Source organism: Cnephaeus nilssonii (genome assembly GCF_951640355.1).
Source record: "Cnephaeus nilssonii genome assembly, chromosome: 11".
Lineage (NCBI taxonomy): Eukaryota > Metazoa > Chordata > Mammalia > Chiroptera > Vespertilionidae > Cnephaeus > Cnephaeus nilssonii.
Window position 1 is genome coordinate 63,957,373 of NC_137082.1, and position 27,277 is coordinate 63,984,649.

A 27,277-nucleotide genomic window follows, 5' to 3' on the forward strand; every position below is an offset into this window, starting at 1 on the left:
TCACTGTTAACTCATTCTCGAATTGCCCCCTTAAAAATCACATTGCTCCCCTGTGGGGGCATGTGCCCAACGTTGGGAACCACTGAGGCTGCTGCTTTTTTTTTTTTTTTTTTAAATATATTTTATTGACTTTTTACAGAGAGGAAGGGAGAGAGCTAGAGAGCTAGAAACATCGATGAGAGAGAAACATCGACCAGCTGCCTCCTGCACACCCCCCACTGGGGATGTGCCCGCAACCAAGGTACATGCCCTTGACCGGAATCGAACCTGGGACCTTTCAGTCCGCAGGCCGACGCTCTATCTACTGAGCCAAACCGGTTTTGGCTGAGGCTGCTTCTTGCAGTTCCATCCCTGCCCTCCTGCTGGCGAAATGGCTGAGTGAGCTGCACAGACCCAAGAGCTTTTGCAGTAGATTGGGAAGAAAACTACCTTTAAGGAAAAACATTTTCATTTATACATTAAACAACAGAGGTAGATAGAAAGATGGGGATAAGAACAGTGGCAGGGACTAACTAACAGCAACACTTTTAAAGTATTCAATAATTCAGAAAATCAGCTATTTGGCAAATATACCAGTATCCTTTAAGTCCCTCTTGTTTTTAGAAAGCTGACTTTTTCTCTACATATGCTAGGTTCAGAGATACTTATTTAAGACAGAAAAAAAACCCCTCATTTTATCACTTGAGAAACATAGTAGCAGTATGGTAATGTATTTGATTTTAGTAGACTGTCCATCACTGGACCCAAAAAGGTGATACAGTCCCTAGGAATACCCACAATGTTTCCAGTTGTAGTTTCTGGCTGGTCCCAGAAATGTTTCTTTTCATGGTATTTACTTTTTCTTTTTGAGAGACAAAATACATAACTGATTAATGGATATCTTATAGACTTATCTAAGGTAACATTTCATCATCATTCTGTTCCCTAATTAAAAACAATTTCTGTTTCTAGGAGAAAGAGCCATATAGAAAGTCAACATTTGTCAGATGCTGTCCTCAAAGAGTCGGCTTTCCCCAACAATCTAGCAAAAACTGAAGAGGAGGAGGCTAAAACTGCGGAATCCTTTCACAGGCAAGATCCTTGTGTAAAGATTTTACCACTGGACCAAGTGCAAGGTACTGAAGTATAAGAAATTATTAATGTATATGTTTTATTTTCCTTTCTCATTTCTCTGTCTTTGGGCCGGTATTTATTTATTTATTTATTTTTCAATTGTTGACAGTATTACAGATGTTCCCCATTCTTCCCCCTCCATTTAGCCCCTGCCATGGCCTGGTATTTTATCTTAAGCTATGATACTTTCAACTGGAAATGCTTTTGTTTGACATTTACCTATTAATATCATGTCTATAATCCTATATAGGAAAAGGTCTCTTAATCTTTTATTGTCTTGGCGGATTAAGCTGAAATCTTTCCTGTGGAAACCATGCTGTCTGATAGCCACAGCACACGTTATGTTCAAGACAAGGAGCCTGTTTCTAATACACCTTTTACATTTCTCCCCAGTTAATTTATATTCTTATTAATAGTCCTTTTTGTTCCTAAACTTATTTTTATAAGTATTATTCAAAAATTATGTTTTTTAAGAAAATCAAGTTGAGCACTTTTTTTTTTTTAATATACTTCCATTGATTTCAGAGAGGAAGGGAGAGGAAGAGAGAGACAGAAACATCAATGATGAGAGGGAATCACTGATCAGCTGCCTTCTGCACATTGGACCGAGCCTGCAACCCAGGCATGTGCCCATGACTGGAATCGAACCTGGGACCCTTTGGTCTGCAGATTGACACTCTGTTCACTGAGCCAAACCAGCGAGGGCTGTACACTTTATTTATAAAGGGAACCTATTTTATTTTAATATATATTTATTATTATTTTTAAGCCTCACCCGAGGATATGTTTTTATTTTTATTTAATATTATTATTTAAAAAAATATATTTTGTTGATTTGAGAGAGAAAGGGAGAGGGAGAGAGAGATAGAATCATTAATGATGAGAGAGAATCATTGATTGGCTGCCTCCTGCACGCCCCGCACTGGGAATCGAGCCTGCAACGCAGGCATGTGCCCTTGGCTGGAATCGAACCTGGGACCCTTCAGTCCGCAGGCCGACACTCTTTCTATTGAGCCAAACCAGCTAGGGCGATATGTTTTTATTGATTTTAGAGGGCGTAGGGAGGGGAAGAGAGAGAGAGAAGATCTATATGAGAAGAGAAACATTGATTGGTTGCCTCCCGTAGGCACCCCGACTGGGGATTGAACCTGCAACCTTTTTGGTGTACGGGATGATGCTCCTACCAACTGAACCAGGGCTGAACACTTTGGAATCCTATTAAAAATTGCCTTAAATTAGATTTGGGCAAGAAACTACAAAAATGTGGGGAAAATTGTAAAATAAATAAATAAATAAATTTACAGGTTTCTGCTGTCAGATTGCTTTTAAGTACTCTACATTTTTTTCCCAAAGAAATAAAGACTAAAAATTGAGGTATGGCTCAGTGGATGGAGCGTCGGCCTTCAGACTGAATGAAGGATCCCAGGTTCGATTCTGGTCATGGGCAACCGATCGATGCGTCTCTCTCACATAGATATCTCTCTCTCTCTCTCCTTTCTCTCTCTTTCCCTCCTCCCCTCCCTTCCATTCTGTCTGAAAAATAAATGGCAAAAATATCCTTGAGTGAGGATTTAAAAAAAAAAAAGTGCTGTGTTCTACTTGAAGGAAAAAGTGTTCAGTTGATTAATTTGCTATCTTTAAATATTATTGGATATTTGGTTGATAAAATAACTTGGTCTCTCAGTTTTTGTTTTTGTTTTCTTAAATAGACGCACCTATTGAATTTTGTTTACGATCGTGGATGAATAATGAGAACAAGGTAATCTTTTTTATGTTTGCTTTTAATATCTGGAGTTATTAGGAGAGTGCAAGTTCCTATTTCACATATGTAAGTGCTAAGTAATACTAATAATAGAAGTCTTCTACTTGTAAATAGCAAAATTCCAAGGTACTGCTTTAAGTAACTGGGAAGTTGAAGTAGTGCTAGACTCGGGGCTGTGTATCCCTGGGCTCCTTGTGTCCTATGGACTGGCTGTCCTTCTGCTCTACTTCATTCTGTGCTGGTTCCCTCAAGAATGTTGGCTCCTTCAGGGTAAGGGTTTCTCTTTGTTTTGTTTAGTGTATCCTGTGTGCCTGGCACATAGTTCACACATACTCAATAACTTGTTAAATGAGAGGGAAGCTATTTTCATGTGTAGTTGACTCAGGCCTATACTCTTAACATTTGTGATAAAAAAGAAGAGCATGATCTTCCTGTGGGGTAAATTTAAAAAGTAGGGGACTATTCTAATGAGCTCACTTGGGTCATATATCTTCCCCTGTGTAGACTGATGGGCCAAGGGGTGGGTTGAGATAAAACAGTCTGATTTATGAGGTGAACCTTATGTTCACGTCAGTGTGTTTGTGTATGTGTGTACGTGTGCATCGTACATACACAGATAGAAGATTGTGACTGACAACCATACCAGGACCATATGAAGTAAAAAGATGTGGGCTCCTCAAAGGAAGGGGTGTTGAGCAGATAAGCAGTTTATGTTCAACATAAAGAGTGAGCTTGGATTTTAAGCCTATAGTCTCATGTTTATGAGACTTGTTTATAAAACGTAAACTAAGTACTTTTAAAACTTATAAAAAGGAGATGCAATTTTTGTTTTACTTTCATAGGAATTTTTAAGATAGTTTTTATAAAATGATTACAAAAGGGCTTAAAGTGAGTAATTGGGAGAGGTCAGTGGGGGAAAAAGGAGACATGTAGTACTATATATAATACTTTAAACAATAAAGAATTAAAAAAAAAAGTAAGAGTAATTTCCCTCTGCCAGGGGTTGGCAAACTGTAACTCATTGTCCAAATCCAATCTGCTGCCTGTTTGTGTAAAGTTCTATTGGAACTCAGCCATGCTCATTTGTTTCTGTATTGTTTATGGCTACAACAGCTGAGTTGAGAAGTTGTGAAAAGACTGTGCTAGCAAAACCTGAAATATTTACTATCTGGCCCTTTACAGAAAGTATTTGTTGAGTCCTGCTCCATAAGCCTACTTCCTGTATGTAACCACTGATAGCTTCAAAGTGTGAGAGGTGGCTTTTTATAGGAAGTTCAGGTGTGGTCAAATTGAAATTGAATCAGAAAGCAGATTTCTTTGGGCATTTAGAAACAATGCTTTCTGAGAAGAGAGAACATACTTTTTCCCTTCAATATGTAATTTATTTTCTTAGGATGGTTGAAGAATTTCCTAAAAACATTAGGTATCATTGATGATAAGAGGGGGACCATAAAACTTGAAAGCAGGAAAACAAGTATGAAACATGAGATATTTAATAAAAAGAAAATGAAAAAGTGAGAGCAGGAGGAAAATAAGTATATTTAAAAACCTGGACCAGAGGGAGCTACTACTGTATTTGACTTTTGTTTTGGCTTTGACTGTCCTGGTATCCAGGGCAGTGAAAGAAATATGTCTTGATAGATCTCATCATCTAAACTAAGAACTACACCACCTTAGCAAAATAAGGAAGTTTTCCAGGGTCTCTCTAGTTCAGATGGCCCTTATGTAAGACACCACATATGGCAGAATGGATTGAGTTCTCAATAGCATCCATGACCAAAAAGACAGAGGTGTTTTACATATTGTTCTTTCTCATACAGGTTTTTCCCTAATTTTTATTATAAAAAATTTCAACACACAGAACTTATATTCCACAACAGTAGTCCTTGGTGCCTTAGATCTTTATGAGCATAATGCTGTGCTGCCCTCTGCAAGTGTGCAGTTGCATTGAGAGCCCATGCGTTTAATCTTTAAAAATTGTGCATTTTGCAAGCTAATTCTTAATATATAATATGATATATAATATGATTATGAAATAAATTCAACACTTAGAAGGAAACGTTATATTTTATTCTGGGCCTTAGTGTCCTTAGGGTTACATGGTTCCTGGGTTGAGGAGCAGAGAAATCGATCGTTCCATTGTAGGTTGCTGAGCCACTTTGCTATTATTTTCACTTTCTATCACAATCCTCTTTTGCTCAAATTCAATTGTATATTAGTATACCAACTATATTTCTAGGTCTTCCAAGCATGTACACATTTTGAAATATTAAATTTTAAGGATGTCTTATTGGATGGGTCAGGGGAAGGGAGGTGGCATCAAGGTAGGAAGAAAGTTATTATACATATTAAACAACTAGGCCTTCATTGCCTAAATTGTGAATTATAAATACTGAGCACATTGGTGATCCTTTTTGCAGCCTCGTACTATGGTCTTCAAAGCTGTGAGTGTGCTTCTCTTACATGCATTTTATTTCTTATAGATTGTTGTTCCTGATGGTGGAAAACATTTTGAAGACAAGAATTCAAACAATGACTTAAGCCATACTAGTTTAATAGAAAATGAAAAACTTATGTCACTGACAAGCTTGGATGACTCTTCTGGTACCGTAATGTAATTTGTGTTTTCCTAGCTCTTACGTTGCCATTCTGTGTCTTTCTGCCTCTTGGTTGCAGGCGTTCCTATGCCAGATTTTTGTTTCTTTGCTTTCTCCTTTCTTCCTATCTTCCAGCACTCAAATGGCTTCTTCTGTTAAATGATGGACTTCTGAAGCATTTCTATGTATCAGTCCTGATATGATTGTGCTTATCCCTGAGTTTAGTATCATAAGTGTACAAAGTAGTAACTCTAGGTTTCACTTCAGTATAAAGCAGTATGTTAAGAAATTGGGGGAACCATGAAATATTTATATTTAGCCTCTGCTTTCTGAAAGACCTGCCAAATAAGAGAAGAGATGCATAGCTAAACATCCAACTGTATTATGTGTATTATGTGTACCTCAGTACAAATTATGTAGTAATCATGGGAGGGTGACAAATTAATTCTGATTGAAGAAGCTATCTGTGAAGCTTTACTTAAAGGACACAATTTTACTTCCTTCTTGCAAAGGCCTGTGATAGGCCTTAATGAAGTCATGGGAAGAGAAGTACATTTCAGAAAGTGGGAATAACTTTAGCAAAAGGCCCTGTGATGGTGGTGGTGGTGGTGGGGGATATAGCCAATGTTTGGGGAATAGCCAGTAGTTTTGTGTGGCATATTTACAGCACTTGTAGGAATCTGAATTGGAGAGTAATCCAGAAAAGGAGGCAGGGATCAAATTACCAGCGTATAAAACGACTGGGCGTATAGAAGATTTTCCTGGGTTAAAAAGTCGTCTTATACACCGGAAAATATGGTATTCATGGCTTTGAAGGCCAGGCTGATGGGCTGAGTGGGATAAGTAGAAACTAAATTCAGGACAAGTTTTGCCGCTAAAGTTTTTAAATATTTTTGGATGGTGGAATTATGGATAAAGAATTGTTGACCTGAATTTATATAGAACTTTCTTTGAGTATGCTAGATTCTTAGAGGTAGAATAACTAAGTCAAAGGTTATGAGTACTTTTAAGGCTCTTGATTGCAAAATTATCCTCTTGAAAAGGCAGTGATAACTTACAGTACCATTCTTGCCCCTGCTGGGCTGGTTATTGAAACATTAAAAAACCACTGCAGCCCTAACTGGTTTGGCTCAGTGGATAGAGCATCAGCCTGCGGACTGAAGGGTCCGGTCAAGGGCATGTACCTTGGTTGCAGGCGCATCCCCAGTAGGGGGTGTGCAGGAGGCAGCTGATCGATGTTTCTCTCTCATCGATGTTTCTAACTCTCTCCGTCTCCCTTCCTCTCTGTAAAAAATCAATAAAATATATTTAAAAAACAACAACAACAAAAAAAAAACAAACCACTGCAAAGACAAACAGACAAAAACACTGCCCCAGTGTCCTTTTATTTGTTTATTTGCAACTTTCTGGTTTTGGTAGAGGTTGAATATTTTGAATCATGCCTATTAGGGTTCAATTTTGTTACCTTATTTTTCCTTAACTCCTTCTTTCTCAAGATCAGATATTGTTTGAGCTTTCATACTTAATTATTATTCATCTAGAATTTATTTTTACTTTTCTGATGGGCTTATCCATCCTTTTTTTTTTTTTTGATAGTTACTCTTTTGCCACTCCATTTTCTGAATTATTTGCCCCTTTTCCAACTGATCTTTAATGCCACATTTATTATGCCCTAACATATGGTTTATGCCAGGATTTATTTCTGTGCTATCCTATCAAAGAAAGTTAATATTCAGTTATATTGGAATCCTCATAATAATTTATAGACAGAAATGATAAGTTTTTCCATGTCAAATATTAAAATCATCATTGATTTATATGACTTATCAACCTTTTTGGTTGAATTGTAGTTCATTCACTGCTTTAAAGCCTATTCTATTTTTCCTCCATTTACTAATAGATGATGATATTGATGATGAAGAATTTTATGATGATCATTTGGAGGCTTATTTTGAGCAACTGGCAATTCCAGGAATGATATATGAAGACCTAGAAGGACAGGAACTTCCAGAAAAAGATTTTAGGTTACCTATAGGTGATCTCAGTCTGGTATGTTCCAATTATGTTTTTTAGGAATTCAACATTAGAAAATTATTACTGGTCTCATTGGATACTAACATAAAACTTGAGCTTTTGGTTTTCTTGGAACTCTATTTTTCCTCAGTATAAACTGATGAGAAACACCTTTCCTGCTTCCTCTTTCCATTACACAAAATTAAAGAAATAGTACAGTACAGTCAACTTGTATATACCCCACACCCATATTAACCAATTGTTAATATCTTGCCATCTTTGCATTTTCTTTGTTCCTCCATAAACACGTTATTTCTGAATCATTTGAAAGTAAGTTGCAGATATTATGACATTTCACCCTAATACTTCAGCATTTATCTCCATAATTTCAAATCTGTTATCTAAGTTATCCAACATAATAATTTAATGTACAGTCCATACTCAGATTTACCTAGTTGTCTCCAAAATATCCTTTATTTTTATTATTTTTTATCCAGATTTAATCAAGGATTACACTTACATTTTGGTTGTCATTTCTCTCTATTTTTTCATTCTGGAGTAGTTCTTTTATGTCAATAAACTATTTTGTAAAATTTAGACTTGTTTTGTAAAATGACCGAATTTTCCCCCTTCTGATTATGTTAAACATTTTTCTCATGAACAGATTAAGTTTAAATGTGGGTGATGTGTACATCTTTATGCATTACTCAGGGGACATATAAATCTGTTTGTCCCATTAGTGATGCTGTGTCTGATTATCTAGGTTAATGTGTCTGCCAGATAGCTCCTACCCATTTGTTATCAGTAAGTCCTCTGGGATGATACCTCAAGGTCATGTGAACATTCTGATTCCTGAACAGCCTTTTATGAACTGGATTTAGTATCATTGCTGAGGCCTCTCAGAAACAATTTTTACATTTTACAACTACCTTGGCATCCTTCTATGAAGAAGACATTGTCTGTTCCCCATATTTTATCCCTCAAAATGTTTGTTTTTAATTTTAAAAATTCATATATCCCTCAAAATGTTTGTTTTTAATTTTAAAAATTCATAAAGCTAAGATACTCTTTCAACAGGCAAATGGAAACGGTAGTTTAAACTATAAATTTCAGTCAGAAAATAACAGCTCTCTGATTTCCCATGGCTCACACTCTTCAGGAAATTCTGAAACAACCCACAGAGAGTCTGAACAAGGTCATGTTTGTCTCCCTGGGACCAGTAAGTATTGATATGATTCCTTCGTTTTTAAATTCTGTTTGACTTTGAATTTTTGCAAAAAAAATCTCATTTCTTTGGTATGATTTAATATGTATTAACCCTTGTATCCCCCCAAATATTGAAAGTCTGAAACTTTTCAAAAGAGCCTTTAAAAAAAAAAAATTAAAAGAGGAAGTTTATTTAGAAAGTTACAGAGGTAGTAGAAGTGAGCCAGCTGGGCTGCGTAGGCTCAGGAAACAGTTGATAGAGGCAGGAGAGGAGCTCCTGGAGCTTAGGAGACAGTAAGGCATAGATAACACGGCTGGAGAGAAGAGAAAGGGAACAGCGTGGGCATGCTCCCAAGAGGGATCACACTGGTATTACTGGGGATACTGTAGGGTGTAGATTACAAATGATTGTGCTCTATTCAGATGCTTGAGAATTAGAAATGAATTCTCTGTCTGGTAGCAGTTTGGCACACTCTTACTGTTGCCTCATACTGTTGGTTATTTTCTCTCTCATGAAAATGGCTATATTTGTTATAGGAAAGCTTAGTATTAGGTTTACATAAAATAATTTGAACAGCAAAAACAGTTATTACATTAGATTACTAAAACTTTGACATTGCTTCATTATTTTTCTTATATTTTAGGTAATTCTGTAGATAATGGAAATAGTAGAAGGCGTGTAGATGATGTGTTACCATTTTCCTCTAATACTTTGAGAATTGAAAAAGAGAAAGAAGGGGCAGAAAGTTCAAAGGGTATTGTTCTACATCGTGACAGAGTAAGTTTATTTGCATTTTCTTTAAATGTTCTATGAAAACAAAGTCTTTTATGATAACATTTTTAGTAATTTATTTTAAAATAATTTTTATTTTTCAATTATGGTTGATGTACAATATTATATTAGTTTCAGGTGTACAACCCATTGCTTACACATTTATATAACTTATGAGTGATCACCCCTGTAAATCTAGTACCCATCTGGCACCACATATACTTATTACAATATTATTAGCTATATTCCCTGTGCTATACTTTATTATTTATTTATTTAAATATATTTTTATTGATTTCAGAAAGGTAGGGAGAGACAACGATGAGAGAATCATTGATTGGCTGCCTCCTGCATGCCCCACACTAGGGATCGAGCCCGCAACCCTAGCATGTTCCCGGACCAGAAATCAAACCATGACCTTCTGGTTCATAGGTCGACGCTCAACCACTGAGCCACGCCAGCCGGCCCCTACGCTATACTTTACATCCCTGTGACTGTTTTGTAACTACAAATTTATGTTCCTTAATCCCTTACCTTTTTTACCCAGCCCCCCAGCCCTCCTCCACTCTGGCAACTTGTCAAAATGTTCTCTGTATCTGTGAGTCTGTTTCTGTTTTGTTTGTTCATTTATTTTGTTGTTTAGATTCCATATGTAAGTGAAATCATATGGTACATGCGATAATGGCAAATGTTAATATCATTGGTTATAGTCTATGAAGGATGCTATTTTTCCATTTTTTGGAGGACATACTTCCCTTTCTCTAGAGTGCTTTTTTTTTTTCTTGGAAAACTCACACTTATTGAATAATTGTTGTGATACAATGTGGAGTTTCTGAAGAGAGCTGAATGTATGCATTGTTGTATGCCATTTTATATAAGGGACTTCAGCATCCATGGATTTAGGAATCCACAGGGGTCTTGGAACCTAGATCCAGTCACCTGTGGATATTAAAAGACTGTAGTTAAGTTTTGGGGGAGTCGGTAGTTACATGGGGATTTTCGACTACATGAGGGTAAGTGTCCCTAACATCCTAAGTGTCAACTGTACTATCATTACCTCCCCTTGAAACCCCATCTCCTAAGAAATGTGTGGATTGTTTTTATTTTTTTCTTTCTTACATTTCCTAATTCTTTTTCTTTTTAATATATATATATATATTTTAAAATTTATTTCAGAGAAGAAGGGAGAGAGAGAAATATTGATGATGAGAGAAACATCAATGGCTGCCTCCGGCACGCTCCCCACCAGGGATCGAGCTCGCAACCCGGGCACGTGCCCTTGACCGGAATCGAACCTGGGACCCTTCAGTCCGCAGGCCGACGCTCTATCCACTGAGCCAAACCAGCCAGGGCACATTTCCTAATTCTTAAGTATTTTTGAGAGTTAAACTTTCAAAGTGTAAACAAAGACCTATTTTGTGTTTAAGCTTCAAAACTGTCAGAGAAACTGCATTCCTCTTTTTTTGTTATTTATTTTTTCAACAAACCCTGTGTCTTGGGCTGACTTTTAAAAGATCACAGCAAGAGAGAAAACTCCATCCCAGAAGCAGTCATCCACAAATGGTGGAGCACCAGTTTTCCCACCAATGGCTCCTTGGGTTTGGGGAGAGTGAGTAGCTATCCGAAGCCCCATAACGGTACCCTATCATTCTACCTGGGTGGTGTTCTGTCTTGGAGGTGTTGAGTCATCCCATAGGTGGTAGCTTCACTCAATTGGCTCCTCAACTAAGCACATAAAGGGTTCAAGCGCATTTCATTAGAGCACAGTGATTTCGGGGGAGGGTGGGCTGTAATCACTTTGACTACATTCTATATTCAAGATTGTTTTAAGTCAGTTTATTGAGGAGAGAGTTAGTTCCCCACATTCTGGTTCTTTTTAATCTGTGCTAATGTTATATATGAAAAATAGTTATCTAGTTTTAAAATATATTTTTATTGATTTCAGAGAGGAAGGTTAGAGGGAGAAACACCAATAATGAGAGAGAATCATTGATTGGCTGCCTCTTGCATACCCCACACTGGGGATCAAGCTCACAATCCAGGCATGTGCCCTGACCAGGAATCGAACCGTGTCCTCCAGGTTCTTAGGTCGATGCTCAACCACTGAGCCATGATGGCAAGACACAGTTATCTAGTTTTAAGTGGCATTTGCCTCCTTTGTCTTTTTTTCTATTTGTCTTTGTCTTTTTGAAGCCATATTTTAACTTGTTTTTGTAAACTTTCTATATTAAGGAGATATTTTGATCCTTATGCATTTTATTCATTTATTTGGCTCAAACAACAGAAATTTACTTTTATTATGGTTCTGGAGAAGTCCAAGATCAAGGTTTCGAAAGGATTGGTTTCTCCTTACACTTTTCTTACTTTTAGGTGGCTGTCTTCTTCCTGTGTCTTCCTGTGGTCTTGCCTTTGATGATCCTTATGCATTTTAGGTTTTAGTGTTTGTATTAGTTTTCTGGGGCTGCTGGTACAAATCATCAAAATTTTTGCTAGCTTAAAACAACAAAAATTTTCCTTTTCACAGTTTTAGAGGCAACAATTCTGAATCCAAGGTGTTGACCTGGTGTTCCTTAGCTGTGGCAGAATTAATCCAATGTCTACTTTCATCTTCACATGGCTTTTTCCTCTGTCGCTCTTTGTCTCTCTGAAGTTTTCCTCTCCTTTCTCTTATAAGTATAGTTGACCCTTGAACAAAGTGGAGGTGGGGTGTCAAACCCTCTCCTACCCCACACGCAGTCAAGAACCCATGTATGACTTTTGACTCACCTAAAATATCCTTTGCTATCTGCAGGCAATTGGTTCCAGACCTGCCTGGGTACCAAAATCCACAGGTGCTCAAGTCCCTTATATAAAATGACACCTCACAATTCATACAGTCGGCCCTTTGCATCCACGGTTCCCACCTGGAGATCAAAAATACTGTTTTCAATCTGTAGTTGGTTGAATCCAGGGATGTGAATGAAACCCAGGGATATGAAGGGCCAACTATATATTTATTGAAAAACACCATATATAAGTAAACCTGTAAGTTCCAACTTGTATTGTTCAAGGGTTAACTGTACACTGCTCATTGGGTTTAAGGCTATTCCTAAATCCAGAATGACCTCATCTCAAGAAATTAACTTAATTAAATCTGCAAAGATCCTGTTTCCAAATAACATCACAATTTATAGGTTCCTTGTGGTTAGACTCAGGGATATCTTTTTTGGGAGACACAATTTAATCCATGAGAGTGTTGACACTTAGAAGATGTTATTTACTGAAGAATACGTTATCCATCTGCATTTTCTCCTACTACTTTTATTTTGATATAGGGTAGAGATGTAAGTTTATTTATTTATTTATTTTATTTTTTTATATTTTATTGATCTTTTACAGAGAGGAAGAGAGAGGGATAGAGAGTTAGAAACATTGATGATAGAGGAACATCGATCAGCTGCCTCTTGCCCAACCCCTACTGGAGATGTGCCCGCAACCAAGGTACATGCCCTTGACTGAAATCGAACCTGGGACCTTTGAGTCCGCAGGCCGACGCTCTATCCACTGAGCCAAACCGGTTTCGGCTATTTTTTTAATGACAGTGTTAGAAAACCAACCAATTAATAAACGGTGAACCTATGACTTTCTTTCAAAGTCAGCATCTTTTCTGTTAAATAGAACTATTTCTTTTTAGTATTTTAACTTTAAAAACTTTGCCCCGGAGGCTGTTTTTGTCACCCTCTCTAATAAAATGGTAATATGCAAATTAACCACCACTCCGCTACATAAAGCCATGCCCACAGCCAAGCCACGCCCACCAGCCAATCAGGGCGAGTATGCAAATTAACCCCAATCCAAGATGGCTATAGCCACAGAGAGAAAGGTTTCCCAGGTAACAGAGGAAGCCAAGCTTTCCATAGCCTGTTGTAGGCCTAAGCCTCCACTCAAGCTACAAAGTTTCAATTATAGAAGGTAAACAAATTCAAACAAATGGCGGCAGAATGGAGCTTGAGAGAGCAGGCCACGGTTGCCGGTGGCAACAGGGGAGGCAAAGCTTTCCGCACACCCTGGCTGGGCTCACCCGCTTAAGGCTACAAAGTTTCAATTGTAGAAGGTGAATTAACTGTCACAGAAATGGCTGCCGCCCCAGGCTACAAAGTTTCAATTGTAGAAGGAAAATAAATTCCAGATACCAGGGCCTCCCCTTGGGTTGCCAGGGGGCGTGGCCGGCCTGCAAACCACCACAGGCCCCTCGCTCAGGCCGCCCCACACCCCAAGGGAACCCCCACCCTTATCTGTGACCCCCTTCAGGGCAAACCAGCTGGCCCCCACCTGTGCACCAGGCCTCTATCCTATCTCATAAAAGAGTAATATACAGATTGATCATCACTGCAACACACAATATAGCTGCCCCCATGTGGACACAAGATGGCCACCACAAGATGGCCAGCAGGAGAGGGCAGTTGGGAGGCACCCGGCCTGCAAGGGAGGGCAATTGAGAGGGACCAGGCCTGCAAGGGAGGGCAGTTGAGAGGGACCAGGCTTGCAATGGAGAGCAGTTGGAGGTGATCAACCCTGCAGGAGAGGGCAGTTAGGAGTGACCAGGCTGGCAGAGGAGGGAAGTTGGGGGCAAGCAGGCTGGCAGAGGAGCAGTTAAGCATCAACCAGGCTGGCAGCAGAGTGGTTAGGGGGTGATCAGGCTGGCAGGCAGAAGCGGTTAGGGGCAATCAGGAAGGCAGGCAGGCAAGCAGTTGGGAGCCAGCAGTCCTGGATTGTGAGAGGGATGTCCGACTGCCCGTTTAGGCCCGATCCTGGTGGATTAGATCCCTGGTGGGATCGGGCCTAAACGGGCAGTCGGACATCCCTCCAGCAGTCCCAGATTGGAGAGGGTACAGGCTGGGCTGAGGGACAACCCCCTGCCGTGCATGAATTTCGTGCACCGGGCTTCTAGTATATCTTATAACAGAAAATACTGCTGTTATAGGCTTTATTGGCACTTTATTCATAGCTGAATTTCTAAGAAGAGTACTGTAGGCACTTGAGCCCCTTTTCAGCAGTTGTTATTCTAGGAAAGAAAAAGAAGTGCCATTTGGGAAAGTTTGTTGGAGAGCTTGGCTTTGAAGCACTGACTTAATTTGCTGTGTCTGATGCAATTGTCATTAGACTCTCAGGAACATTGGTAGTATTTGCTGTTTTACTTCTATTAAAACATATTAATATCTGTGTTTTCCAAGGTCTGTTATTCATATTATTTTTATGAGGCTGGTCACACTAATGGGCTTACCATCCTATAGAAACTTTTAGTGGTAATGATAAAAGTTAAATTGACATTTCTAACATTCTGTAAATGTAATGAATATATTGGACCTACTTTTGGTACCTGAATCTGTTGTTGTGTGTTTGGGATGACCACATTATGAATTTAGGTTTTTGTCAATTGCTTAACATTGGGTCTTACAAAATCTAGAAGAATATAGTGAATACTGTATAGTCTGTTCTCTTATATAATAAACATTTATGTCAACTACATAATTTTTGCCCATAAAATTTTGGAATGAGTTAGGAAAAACAAAACTTACTCTTGCTCTTTTATTGCTTTTTAAAGGAAAGCACAAGAGAAAAAGTTCTGGTGAAGACTATCAGGACTGCTAATGCAAAATTTAACCCTGTTTATTTTCATGATACAAATGTCAATAGAGGTGATTTTGACCTGATAAATCCTCTAAAACTGGAGGCAGGGTCTCCTCATCAAAATAAGCAATTGGCCTCAGATTCAGACACTGAGATTCCTAAAGTATCCATTCAAAAAAATATGAACATAGCATCTTTGAAGTCCATTAATAACAAAAGTATTAATTCTGATATTCTCCAGTCACTAACTAGCGAAAGACGAGCATGTGAATGTTACGAGTCCATTGAAAAGAAGAAAGACCGTAAGTGGACTTTTTTTTTTTTTAATAAAGAATATATAAAATATTGTGTGTACATTTTGAATAGAATGTATTTCTAAGTGGAACTTGCCTAATCTTTCATACTAAGATATTTATGTATTATGAATTTTAAAAATGCTATCTTTAAAATGAAGATGGTGCCTCAAAGTGAAGAAGGATAGTGTGTTAAGGCCTTAGAGGCAAAGAAAGCAGTGCTGAAAGGCATCCACAGCCACACAAAAAAATGGAGATCCTGCCCGGCTGGTGTGGCAACCCAAATATACCCGGAAGAGTCCCCCCAGGAGAAACAAGCTTGACCACTGTGCCATCATCAAGTTCCCCTGACCACTGTGCCATCATCAAGTTCCCCTGACTACCAAGTCAGCCATGATGAAGATAGAAAACAACAATACTCTCGTGTTCATTTTGGATGTCAGGTCCAACAAGCACCAGATAAACATGCTGTGAAGAAGTTTTGTTACATTGAAGTAGCCACAGTCAACACCCTGATCAGGCCTGATGGAGAGATGGCATATACATGTTCGACTGGCTTCCTACTATGGATGTTGCCAAGAAAATTGGGGTAATCTAAGCTGTGTCCAGCTGTGAGTTTGGGACTTGAGGAGCAGTTAAGCGCTGTGTTCTCCCACCTAGGCCATACCACATGCCAATCAGCGCTGCTCTCCTCCCCACTCCTCTGCCCTGTGCCCATGGCCACTAGCACAGTGTGACTGGGCCTGAAGCCTGGGGCTACTGCATTCTAGGGCCATGCAGGGACTATAACCGAGGCACTGCTGGGCAGCCAGGAAAAAGTTGACAACTCATCCTGGAAGGGCAACACGAAAGACTGAAGTCAATCATAAAATTGACTTGGACTCAGATGGTTTTCTCACCAAAAGTGAACTCAGTTCATGGATTCAGTTGCCTTTTAAACATTATGCTGTGCAAGAAGAGAAACGATAGTTTGTTGACAAATGATAAAAACAGTGATGGCAGTGTGTCGGGATGAGTGCAACATTCAGATGTATGATTGTGTGATTGACTTTGATGAGAGCACAGCTCTGGCTGTTGCAGAAGAGGAGTCTTTTAGGCAGCTTCATTTAAAGGACAAGAAGGGATTAGAAAAAGCTAACCAGGATGGTTTGAATCTTGAAGAATTTATTGCTTTTGAGCATCCTGGAGAAGTTGATTATCTGATGGAATTTGTCATTCAAGAGGCTTTAGAAGAACATGACAAAAATGGTGATGGATTTGTTAGTTTGGAAGAATTTTTAAAAATTTAATTGATTTTAGAGGCGGGGGCAGAGAGAGAGAGAAACATGGGTTTGTTCCACTTATTTATGCATTCATTGATTGATTTTTGTATGTACTCTGATCAATATCAAACCTGCAACCTTGGCATATCTGGATAACACTCTAACCAAATGAGGTACCCTGTCAGGGCTGGAAGAATTTTTTGGTGACTATAGGCAGGATTCAGTAAATGAAGATGGAGAGTGGATCCTGTTGAGAAAGATACTAGTAGATTCCTAAATGATTATGACAAAGATACTAATAGCAGGCTTGATCCTCAAGATCTGTTAACTTGGATAGTACCCAATAATCAGGGCATTGGCCAGGAAGAAACTCTTCATCTCATTGATGAAATGGATGTGCATAGTGACTGAAAGCTCTCTGGAGCAGAGATTCTGGAGAACCAGGACTTGTTTCTTGCTAGTGAAGCCACAGAGTATGGCCGACAGCTTCTTTCTAGCATGATGAGATTTAATCCTGGGTATATCTCAAGAGTATTGGCTCCTTTTATAAATTGTTACCAGAGTTACTTTTGTGATAAAATATTGATGAGGTTATTTTCCACTCTGAAATCTTACCAAATGTATCTTAATGTAGATGATAATCTTGGTCTTTTAGGGAAAAAAACAAAACAAAACCCTCATTCTTATTTAAAAACGTATTTAAGAAATAAAACAATATTGTGTCATTTGACAATAACATCTTTCCTAAATACTCTATATGTTTAGTACTATATTGTGGGATATTTTGAGTTCTATTTTCATACTTTTAAAAAGTGGGAGATTTTAGAGATGTCTGAACAATATTAAAGGAATATGTAACTGACTATCAATTTTTGTTTAAGTAGCGTTAATTTGGGAATTGACCAGAGGACATTGTTTTTAGGTTTTGCATTTTGCTCTAAAACCTTTAAAGGAACCTGTAGAAAGGATTTACACCTCACATATAAGTTGAGAAGTTCTGCTTAATTTTAATATGGTTTCTATAAAGGGTTTTATTGTATTAAATAGAACTTTATATTTTTGTATATGTGTAGATAGTTATATTTAATGTGTAATTATAGCTGTATTGTATGTGGAGTTTGACATTGTCTAGAACTCTTTTTTTTTGAATGATTAAAAATGAAATGTCTTTTCTTTAAATAAATATATAAAAATAAAGTGAGTCCAGCTAGCTAATTCTAAATATAAAAAATTTTCACTATAAGTAAATAAATAACAAAAAATGGTATCTTTATTCACAGATCTGGGAAAAGTATACCTTCCTAAGTCTTTTTTTCCTTTTCCCCCAATTCTCCATTAGATGCTTTTACTGTAATTAAGTCTGGCTTATCAGAGAGATACTTCTCTGTGGGGGAAATGAATTTTCCTTTTTCTAACTAGTTTTGGGCAAATTTTAGGACTGTTGATAACTAAGATAAAGGCAACTAAATAATATTATTTAAGAATATTATATAATTTTATTTGTTTTATGTATCATTGGATATTTTTGGAATTTTATTTTTTAGAAGCTGATCTACCACAGAACGTGGTTTATCAAAATGAAGAAGGTAGATGGGTCACTGACCTTGCATATTATACATCTTTTAATGAAGAACAAGATTTAAATATGCCTCCAACGGATGAAATGAATGAAGAATTCAGAACTGGTTGTAAGTGGATATTGCTAACCACAGTATTGTACCATTTTTATTGTTTCTGATGGTTGGTCACATCAGATCCTTTTTGGAATATACAGTACTTAGCTCTTCACTTGTTATTACTGGAACAAAGGCTTGAAAGAGTGCTAATCATTTCAGAGTGAGCTGAGCCTTTTTCTTAAAGACAGTGAATTAGACCAGCAGTCTCTTACTTCAATTTAGAACCTTTACAGTATTGCAAAATTAGGAGGCTTTACTTTCTTTTTAAAGTCTGTCTTGAACAAAAGAACTATACTGATAAATGAGCAGTTACAAAAGTCAATCCATTTTGTAGTAATAGCTAAGCAGTGTGGTAGAAATGATGGAAGAAAAGTGATGAAGAAGGTAAGTAAAATCTCAAAGGATGAACATATTAGGAACATAAATCAGGTTTGTTGATTAGCAGAATCTCTGACAGTGAAAGGAAAACTGGAGTAGGTCTGCAGAATGCATGGCATTTTGTCTTAGTCTGTGAGATGTTGCTATGCTCCTGAGGCTCCGGTCCCTGAACACCTCTAAATTGGGGATGAGAAAACCATGCAGTGGTCTGTCAAGCCCAGTCTTATTTTTAATAAGCTCAGAAGGTGCCAGAGAAAAGTTTTTCTAACTGCTTCTTGTACTGAACTCTTAAACATCTGATGATGTGGAAGTACAGACATAAGGCATTTTTTTTAGCCCTTAAGAAACCGCCCATCAGCTAAAAGGGATAAAATAAAAATACAAAACAACATATAGCAATCATAGAGAAACACAGAACAAATGCTTTGGAGTTTTAGGAGAAATAACTTTTGCTTGAGTGGGTAGCAGAAGGCTTTCGAGATAGAGTTTCAACATGTGAGTATTTGGGGGCATGAAAATTCCAAATGGATGGAAAACTCATAGAAAGAATGAGGTGAGAAAGTATGAGCATTTATGGCAAGAAATGGGAAGGGGGAATGGGAGATTCTTTAGGATATAGAAACACAGGTGTCACTGTGAGAATGAAAGGAAAGTAGCTAATGAAGACATGGAGATACAATGGTTGGGGTTTTGTGACTGGGTTCCAGTGGCTAGTAGAGAGTCAAGAAAGGATTGGGGTTTGTGATCTTTTTCTGGGGAAAATGCCCTTAACTGAGATAGGGAAAATCAGAATAAATTGTAGAATTTTGGATGATTGTGGTTTGAGCTGGGAATATTTGGTAGTTGGAAACATGAGTCGGAAATTGGACGTTAATTTACTGTTAGACCTTGCTCAATGATATCTTGATTTAGAAAAGACACACTGGATAGTGGATATTGACTTTGTCACTTAAGTCAATGGTAATGGAATTCTTAGGTGTTGCTGGTGGGAAATGCAAATCTATACAACCATTTTGAAAAGTTATTTGGCAATATCTGATAAAGATGCATTTTATGAAATTCACACTTTATGATCCACTATATACCCAGTATATGGAGTGTATATAATTTACCAAATACATATGCCAAAATGTTTATAGCAGCACTGTATGTATTAGCTCTACACTAGAAACTCCAAAATTCCCATTAACAATGGGATGGATTGTGTTTATTCATATATTGGAATGCTGTGTAGCAATGGGAACGAATGATGTGTAGCCACTTGAAGCAATGTGGATAAAGTTCACAAATATGGTGAATAAAATAAGGCTGACTAAAAATACATACTCTAATTCTATTTGTACACAGTTCAAACATATCCTGCTCTGTGAAGTCAGAAGAAAGGTTAGTGGTTACCCTGCGACAGGAGTGTAGTGACAGGAAGGACGCTCAAGGGGCCTTTTGGGTGTTGTCAGTGTTTTGTTTCTTGATCTGGGGTGTTGATATGGCTACATGCATGTTCAGATTGTGGAAATTCATTGAGTTGTACACTTACATATACTTTTCATAGGTATGTTACGCTTTTATGAAAAAGTTTTAAAAAATTAGTCATCAAACTGAGAAAAAAAATTTAATTCATATTATAGATTAAGGGCCCATTTTCCTAAAATGTTAATAGTTTTAATAAACAATAATAAAAAACCCAACTACTTAGTATAGAATTAGGCAAGGGATGTAAACACAGAATTTATAGAAAAGGAAATAAAAGTGGTCATTAAACAGCCTCTAGATACGGCAATATTGGAGCATCTAACAAAATTGCAAAGCCATATATTCTTTAACCAGGCAGTTCTCCTGGGAACTTATTGTTAATTAGATACACTTGCATGAATGGTATGTAATGTATGTGCAATGTTATTACTTGCACATTGTTTATAATAACAAAAATTTGGAAGCAACATGGATGTACAAAAAAGGGGACTGATTAAATAAGGTACATCCATGCAAGGAAATTCTCTGTGGCTATAAAAAAGGTAAAGGAGTTTGTTAGGTCCTGATATGGAATGATCACCAAAATAAATTGTTTAAAATCCCAAACATAAAAAGCCATGTAAAATATTCTAGCATTTGTGTAAAAAAGGTGGAAGAGGGGAGGACACACATATATTTGTAAATGCATATAATGGAGAGATTAAAAAAAAGAAATGGATTGTAGGAATCTCTAGCTACTTAAACTCAAAATTCAAATAGCGAGGGGTTTCAGGGGTACTTTACACACTGGTTGCTTCTGGAGGTGTGGTAAATGGGGTCAGGGATGTGGTGGAGACGTTTTTCTATTTATTCTCTTTTACATCTTCTGGTTAACTTTTTATTTATTTTTTAAATATCTTTATTGATTTCAGAGAGGAAGGGAGAGGGTAAGAGAGATAGAAACATCAATGATGAGAGAGAATCATTGATTGGCTGCCTCCTGTGCCTCCCCCAATGGGGATCAAGCCCGCAACCCAGATGTGCCCTTGACCGGAAATGAACCCGGGACCCCTCAGTCTGCAGGCTGACGCTCTATCCACTGAGCCAAACCAGCTAGGGCTATTTATTTATTTATTTATTTATTTGGGTTAACTTTTTAAAAGTCTTTATTACAGCATAGTATGCATGCATACACTGCGTGGCCAGATTATTATGATCTCTGAATGCATAATAATCTGGCCACTCAGTGTATATCCTATATAATAAAAGGCTAATATGCAAATTGTCCCCTCGACCAGGAGTTCGACCAGCAGGCAGGCCGGCCAACCACCCATGTCCCCTCCCCCTGGCCAGGCTGGCCGGACCCCACCCATGCACGAATTTATGCACTGGGCCTCATATACACACACACACACACACACACACACACACACAGAGTGGCCAGATTATTATGCGTTCAGAGATCATAATAATCTGGCCACTCAGTGTATACTTCTTGAATTTTGAACTATGTGAACGTGTTACTATTAAAGGAAAAAATTAACAGATAATGGAGGAATTTAAGGAAACCTTGCTTGTGGGATGACTAACATGGGTGGTGAGGAAATGGAGAAAATGAATATGGAAAAATACTATATTTGAAGAAAAGAAAGAATGAACTGTATTAAAGGAAACCAGGGCCAGTGGAGCATATGGTTAAAATGGGAGCGTTTTAATAGGAATAGGGAAAGGGAATTTGAAAATGTAAGAGATATCCAGCAGAGGAAGAATGGACCAAGAGCATAATTTTTATAATATCAAAATCATTTTAAATGAAAAGTTGACCTATTTAATAAACTTTTTCAGAAAATTTACTTGAGATACTACTACTCTTCCCCATTTCTGTCCTCTTCATTAGTTCCATATATCTGAGGTACTATGTACATTACTTTTATTTATGGCCTTGGATTTAAACCCTAGGCAGGGGATGGGGGAGTGGGACAAAGGCCTGCTTCAAATTTAACAACTAGAACATTCAGGTGACATTTGAAAGGACTCTTGTTTTTGATATGACAAACAATTGGGCACAGACTCAAAAAAGGAAGGTCTGCTTTCTCATAATTTGTGACTAATTTTTTAAAAATATATTTTATTAATTTTTTACAGAGAGGAAGGGAGAGGGATAGAGAGTCAGAAACATAGATGAGAGAGAAACATCGATCAGCTGCCTCCTGCACACCTCCCACTGGATATGTGCCCGCAACCAGGGTACATGCCCTTGACCAGAATCGAACCCGGGACCCTTCAGTCTGCAGGCCAACGCTCTATCCACTGAGCCAAACCAGTCAGGGCTGTGACTAATTTCTGATGAACATTACTATAGATTTTTAACTGAAGAATCTCAACGTTCAGAGAAAAAAATGCTTAGGAATATAACAAATAGCAATTGGAGCTGTATACTTACTGTTTTAAAAATGTGATATTTATTCAAAATGAGCTAGGTTTTCTGAGTTTTATTAAGTTTTATTTTTAAAATAAATTTATTGGGGTGACATTAGTTAATAAGACTGTATAGGTTTCTGAGTTACCTTCTTATGGGCTGATTTCTTCCTTCCCTTCTGTTGGATGTTAGATTTAGTTGGTTGATACTTTCTCATTTTAGGGCAGTGGTGGTTTTTATTTCAATTTTTAAAATGGTATCATTTAAAATACACTGAGTGAGTCGCCAAAACCGGTTTGGCTCGGTGGGTAGAGCGTCGGCCTGCGGACTGAGGGGTCCCAGGTTCGATTCCGGTCAAGGGCATGTACCTTGGTTGCAGGCACATCCCCAGTGGGGGGTGTGCAGGAGGCAGCTGGTCGATGTTTCTCTCTCATCGATGTTTCTAGCTTTCTATCCCTCTCCCTTCCTCTCTGCAAAAAATCAATAAAATATATTTAAAAAAAAAAAATAAAATAAAATACACTGAGTGGCCAGATTATTATGATCTCTGAACGCATAATAATCTGGCCACTCAGTGTGTGTGTGTGTGTGTGTGTGTGTGTGTATTTTTTTTTAGAGGTCCGGTGCATGAATTCCTGCATGGGTGGGTCCGGCCAGACTGGCCAGGGGGTGGGGACATGGGCAGTTGGCTGGCCTGCCTGCTGGTCGAACTCCTGGTCGAGGGGACAATTTGCATATTAGCCTTTTATTATATAGGATATACACTGTGTGGCCAGATTATTGATTTCAGAGAGAAAGGGAAAGATAGAAACATCAATGATGAGAGAGAATCATTGATTGGCTGCCTCTTGCACAACCTCACTGGGGATTGAGCCAAAACCTGGGCATGCACCCTGACAAGAAATCGAACCATGACATCCTGGTTCATAGGTTGAAGCTCAACCATTGAGCCACACCTGCTGGGCAGGGCAGTGTTTTTTTTAAAGCCATGTTTTATTTTTTATTTTATTTTATTTTTTTAAATATATTTTATTGATTTTTTACAGAGAGGAAGAGAGAGGGATAGAGAGTTAGAAACATTGATCAGCTGCCTCTTGCACACCCCATACTGGGGATGTGCCCGCGACCAAGGTACATGCCCTTGACTGGAATCGAACCTGGGACCCTTGAGTCTGCAGGCCGACGCTCTATCCACTGAGCCAAACCGGTTTCGGCTAAAGCCATGTTTTATTGAGCACTTACTATATGCTGATCCTTTTATGTGTGTATTTACATAAATTAATGTACTAATTTAAAAAAATATTTTTTATTGATTTCAGAGAGGAAGGTAGGAGAGAGAGATAGAAACATCAATGATGAGAGAGAATCATTGATCAGCTGCCTCCTGCATGTTCCCTATTGGGGACCGAGCCCGCAACTGGTCATGTGCCCTTGACTGGAATCAAACCCTGGACCCTTTAGTCTGCAGACCAACACTTGATCCACTGAACGAAACCGGCTAGAGCCTGGCAGTGGTTTTTTAACTTACGGTACCCCACAGAGAATCTTCATAGAAAATTTTTATGTGGAAGATTTAGCATAAGATTTTAGGAGCTTCATGGTTCCATTGATGCTAATTTATACCTCTAGGTTAGAATGTGCTTATATGAAAGAAAGGTAAGGAATCAGCACTATTTTAATAAGTAAGAATCTTGATCTATTTTTGGTGCTCTACTTTTCCTAACTGGAAATATTCTCTTGTATCTATTCTCATGTTGTCTCAAGATGTTAATGTGGGACTGTGAGGATTTTCAAAAGGGCAATTTGGATTGGATTAGCCCTTGATGGATCTGTGGGAGTGGGAGATATCTCTCTTGTGGGAGCCCCAAGTCCCTTCTGGGTTGCTATTGACTCTTCCCCTTTCTGCTACTATTTTGAAACACCAGGCAAAGGCCCAGGGTAAGCAACAGACAGGCAGCCTAGAGTTTAGCCTGTAGCCTTTTCTGATTTAGCCAATATGTTTAAAATTCTTTTTAATTCTACTGTCTTGAGAGGAGCATTAAACTAGTGGCTTTCTAGTTTGCCACTTTCCCACCATTCCCTATTGTGTTACACCTGGCCCTCTTTGCTCATTCACTCCTAGCTTCTGAGGCGTTTTAGTTTGTGGCCTTGGCTTAGAGGTTGGTTCAGACCCATTCATTACCCTAAGTGAAACGAGGTGCTCATAGGAACTTTGAGGACAGACACCGCGGGACCTCTTGTTATTGTTTGCCCAGGCTGTGGGATTTGCTGGGATATAGAATTTTTGCTGTCTAAAACTGGGACAGTTATGAGCAAAATAGGTGGTTGGGAAACCCAGCAGACATCTTCATGATGAGCCTTCAGAATGGCTTGTCAGTCCATTAGTTCCAGATGAAATACCAAGGGTGTTCATGGGTGTGTACCTTAACACAGGTGTACCAGATCTTTAAAGCTAAAATTAAAGAGTCTTTTAAAAACGAAAATCTTAGATTGTAAAGCCCCCTTTAGTGAGTTAGGACACATTAGTAACTGATGAAATCAATCAGAGTAGGGTATCTATTACCAAAAGTTTGACAACCATAGACTATGTACTTAATGCAGCTGCATCAATTGTGTGAGAGAAGCTTTCACATACCTTTAAAATTTTTTATTTCTTTAGTATTTCATTTTCCTAACTAGTTAAGTTTTATTTATATGCTAGTATCTAATTGGCATTAATATAATATTATGTACCTATTTTTTAAGCTGAGGCATTGGAATTGATTGCACAAGATGAAGAAGAATTTAATAAAGAGCACCAATTTATGCAGGTTTGTATTTTATTGACATTAACCGAAGTTTAAAATTTTTCCTGTATTAATTTAAATGTAGCAAAATTTTTATTTCCATCTGAATAGATATATGGTTAGTATAGAATTTTATCTTGCTTTCCTTATATTTAGACAATTTCTGCTTTTTTCTTCACACTCAAAATTACTGATTGAAAAAATAACTGGCATACTGAAATAATATTTAATTTGTTTAAAATCAACTTAATAGTCTTCAAAGATATTTCCAGTTTTTAATTTTTTGTTTTTATTGAAAATATGCTCCTTTCTAAAGATTTATATTAATGAAAGTCGGTGTTTGATTAAGCAACATATCAAAACATTGTATATTATAACTCAAAGTGTGTAATATGAAGTTCTCTTCTTCTGGACTTCATTACCTGTATTAGCTGCTTAAGCTTGAATTTGTCCACATTTTTTAAAAATTTAAATTTTCTTAACTTTTTTTTTTTAATATGAGAAAAACAGAAAGAAGGCTTGCTGGGGAAATAAAGTGAAATAATAACTTTCTTCCTAGGAAGAAAATATAGATGCCCAGAATACTTCAGTTGCACTAGGGGATACGTCGTGGGGAACTTCAATTAATTACAATTTGTTGAAGAAATCACTTAGCACATCAGATTTGAACAAAGACGATGCCAGTTATTTACGTCTATCTTTGGGAGAGTTCTTTGCTCAAAGATCTGAAGCTCTTGGTTGCCTTGGTGGTGGTTATAGTGTGAAAAGAGTAAGTATGATATGTGCTGGAACTGGTTAAATTGACCAGCTGTTATATTTTGAATGTTATGATGGTATACCTAGAGCATTGTAGCATCTTTAAAGCAGAGACAGAATAGGAACATGTTAAAATAGTGGATAAAAGCTTGGATTTATTAGTTGGTCAGACCTTGACCCAGTCCTAGCTCTGCCTTTTAACTAGTTCTATGGAACAATTTAACTCCTCTATGCCTTAATTTTCCAATTTCTAAAATGGAATGCCACCTTACAGGGTTTTGTAAGAATTAAATGTCATGTAAAGTATTTAGCACCAAACCTAACATGCAGTAATATCAATGGTGGAAAGAATTTAAAGATTCATTTTTTTAACCTGTTGTCTAAAAACATATTTTGAAATATAGGAGTGTTTCAGTTTAATAAGATGTAAAAACTTAAAAATGCAAACAATAATGAAAGGGCCTGTGAAGAATGAGTAAGGATAAGGTCATGCTTTAGCTGTGGTAGTCAGGGTGACATCTGGGACCTAAATGACGAGAGAGGAGGAGGCAGTCATCAAAAGATCTGGAGGGAGGTTCTTCTCAGTAAATGGAGACTATTTGTATCAGGGCTATGGAACCTTTTTTTCTGCCAAGGGCCATTTGGATACTTTACAACATCATTCGCAGGCCCTACAAAATTACCAACTTAAAAATTAGTCTGCTAGCCTAGCCGGTTTGGCGCAGTGGATAGAGTGTTGGCCTGCAGACTGAAGGGTCCCAGGTTCGATTCCAGTCAAAGGCACATACCCAGGTTGTGGGCTCAATTCCCAGTAGGGTATGTGCAGGAGGCAGCCTCTCATCGTTGATGTTTCTATCTCTCTCTCCCTCTTCCTTCTCTGAAATCAATAAAATACATTTTTTTAAAAAAATTAGCCTGTTAATATTTGGTCAAACATTTAATTAACTCCTAATCCCTTGGCAGGGCCAAACTAAATGATTTTGCAGGCCTTATACGACCCTTGGGCAAGATGTTCCCCTGATTTATATGAACATTTATATGATTTATAGGAGGTGGAGTGGCATATTGGAGGAACAGGGAGCCGACAAATGGAGCTAATGTGAATTTACAGAACTTAAATTTGAAACTGAACTGTGGAGTGGGAGAGTATGATAGGTTAAATGGTAGAAGAAGACAAGGCCAGAT

The 27,277-nt window shown here is 37.9% G+C and overlaps 1 protein-coding gene and 1 pseudogene across 4 annotated transcripts in view; both read left to right on the forward strand.

Moving 5' to 3' along the window:
* CEP192 (centrosomal protein 192) overlaps nt 1-27,277 on the forward strand; it is a 95,999-nt gene that overhangs the window by 8,360 nt on the left and 60,362 nt on the right. For 2 of the 3 annotated variants that reach the window (XM_079784540.1, XM_079784538.1), the window contains 11 exons: nt 952-1,115; nt 2,823-2,872; nt 5,359-5,479; nt 7,373-7,521; nt 8,563-8,704; nt 9,336-9,469; nt 12,842-12,943; nt 15,315-15,375; nt 18,173-18,316; nt 25,296-25,360; nt 25,896-26,105. In XM_079784540.1, the coding sequence (XP_079640666.1) occupies nt 952-1,115; nt 2,823-2,872; nt 5,359-5,479; nt 7,373-7,521; nt 8,563-8,704; nt 9,336-9,469; nt 12,842-12,943; nt 15,315-15,375; nt 18,173-18,316; nt 25,296-25,360; nt 25,896-26,105 (1,342 nt within the window). The remainder of the gene's footprint in view (nt 1-951; nt 1,116-2,822; nt 2,873-5,358; nt 5,480-7,372; nt 7,522-8,562; nt 8,705-9,335; nt 9,470-12,841; nt 12,944-15,314; nt 15,376-18,172; nt 18,317-25,295; nt 25,361-25,895; nt 26,106-27,277) is intronic. The other variant, XM_079784539.1, reaches the window with a different exon arrangement.
* Nucleotides 15,911-18,164, forward strand: LOC307107410 (reticulocalbin-2-like; annotated as a pseudogene). Its single transcript has 2 exons — nt 15,911-15,955; nt 16,137-18,164. The product of its transcript is annotated as a reticulocalbin-2-like (transcript).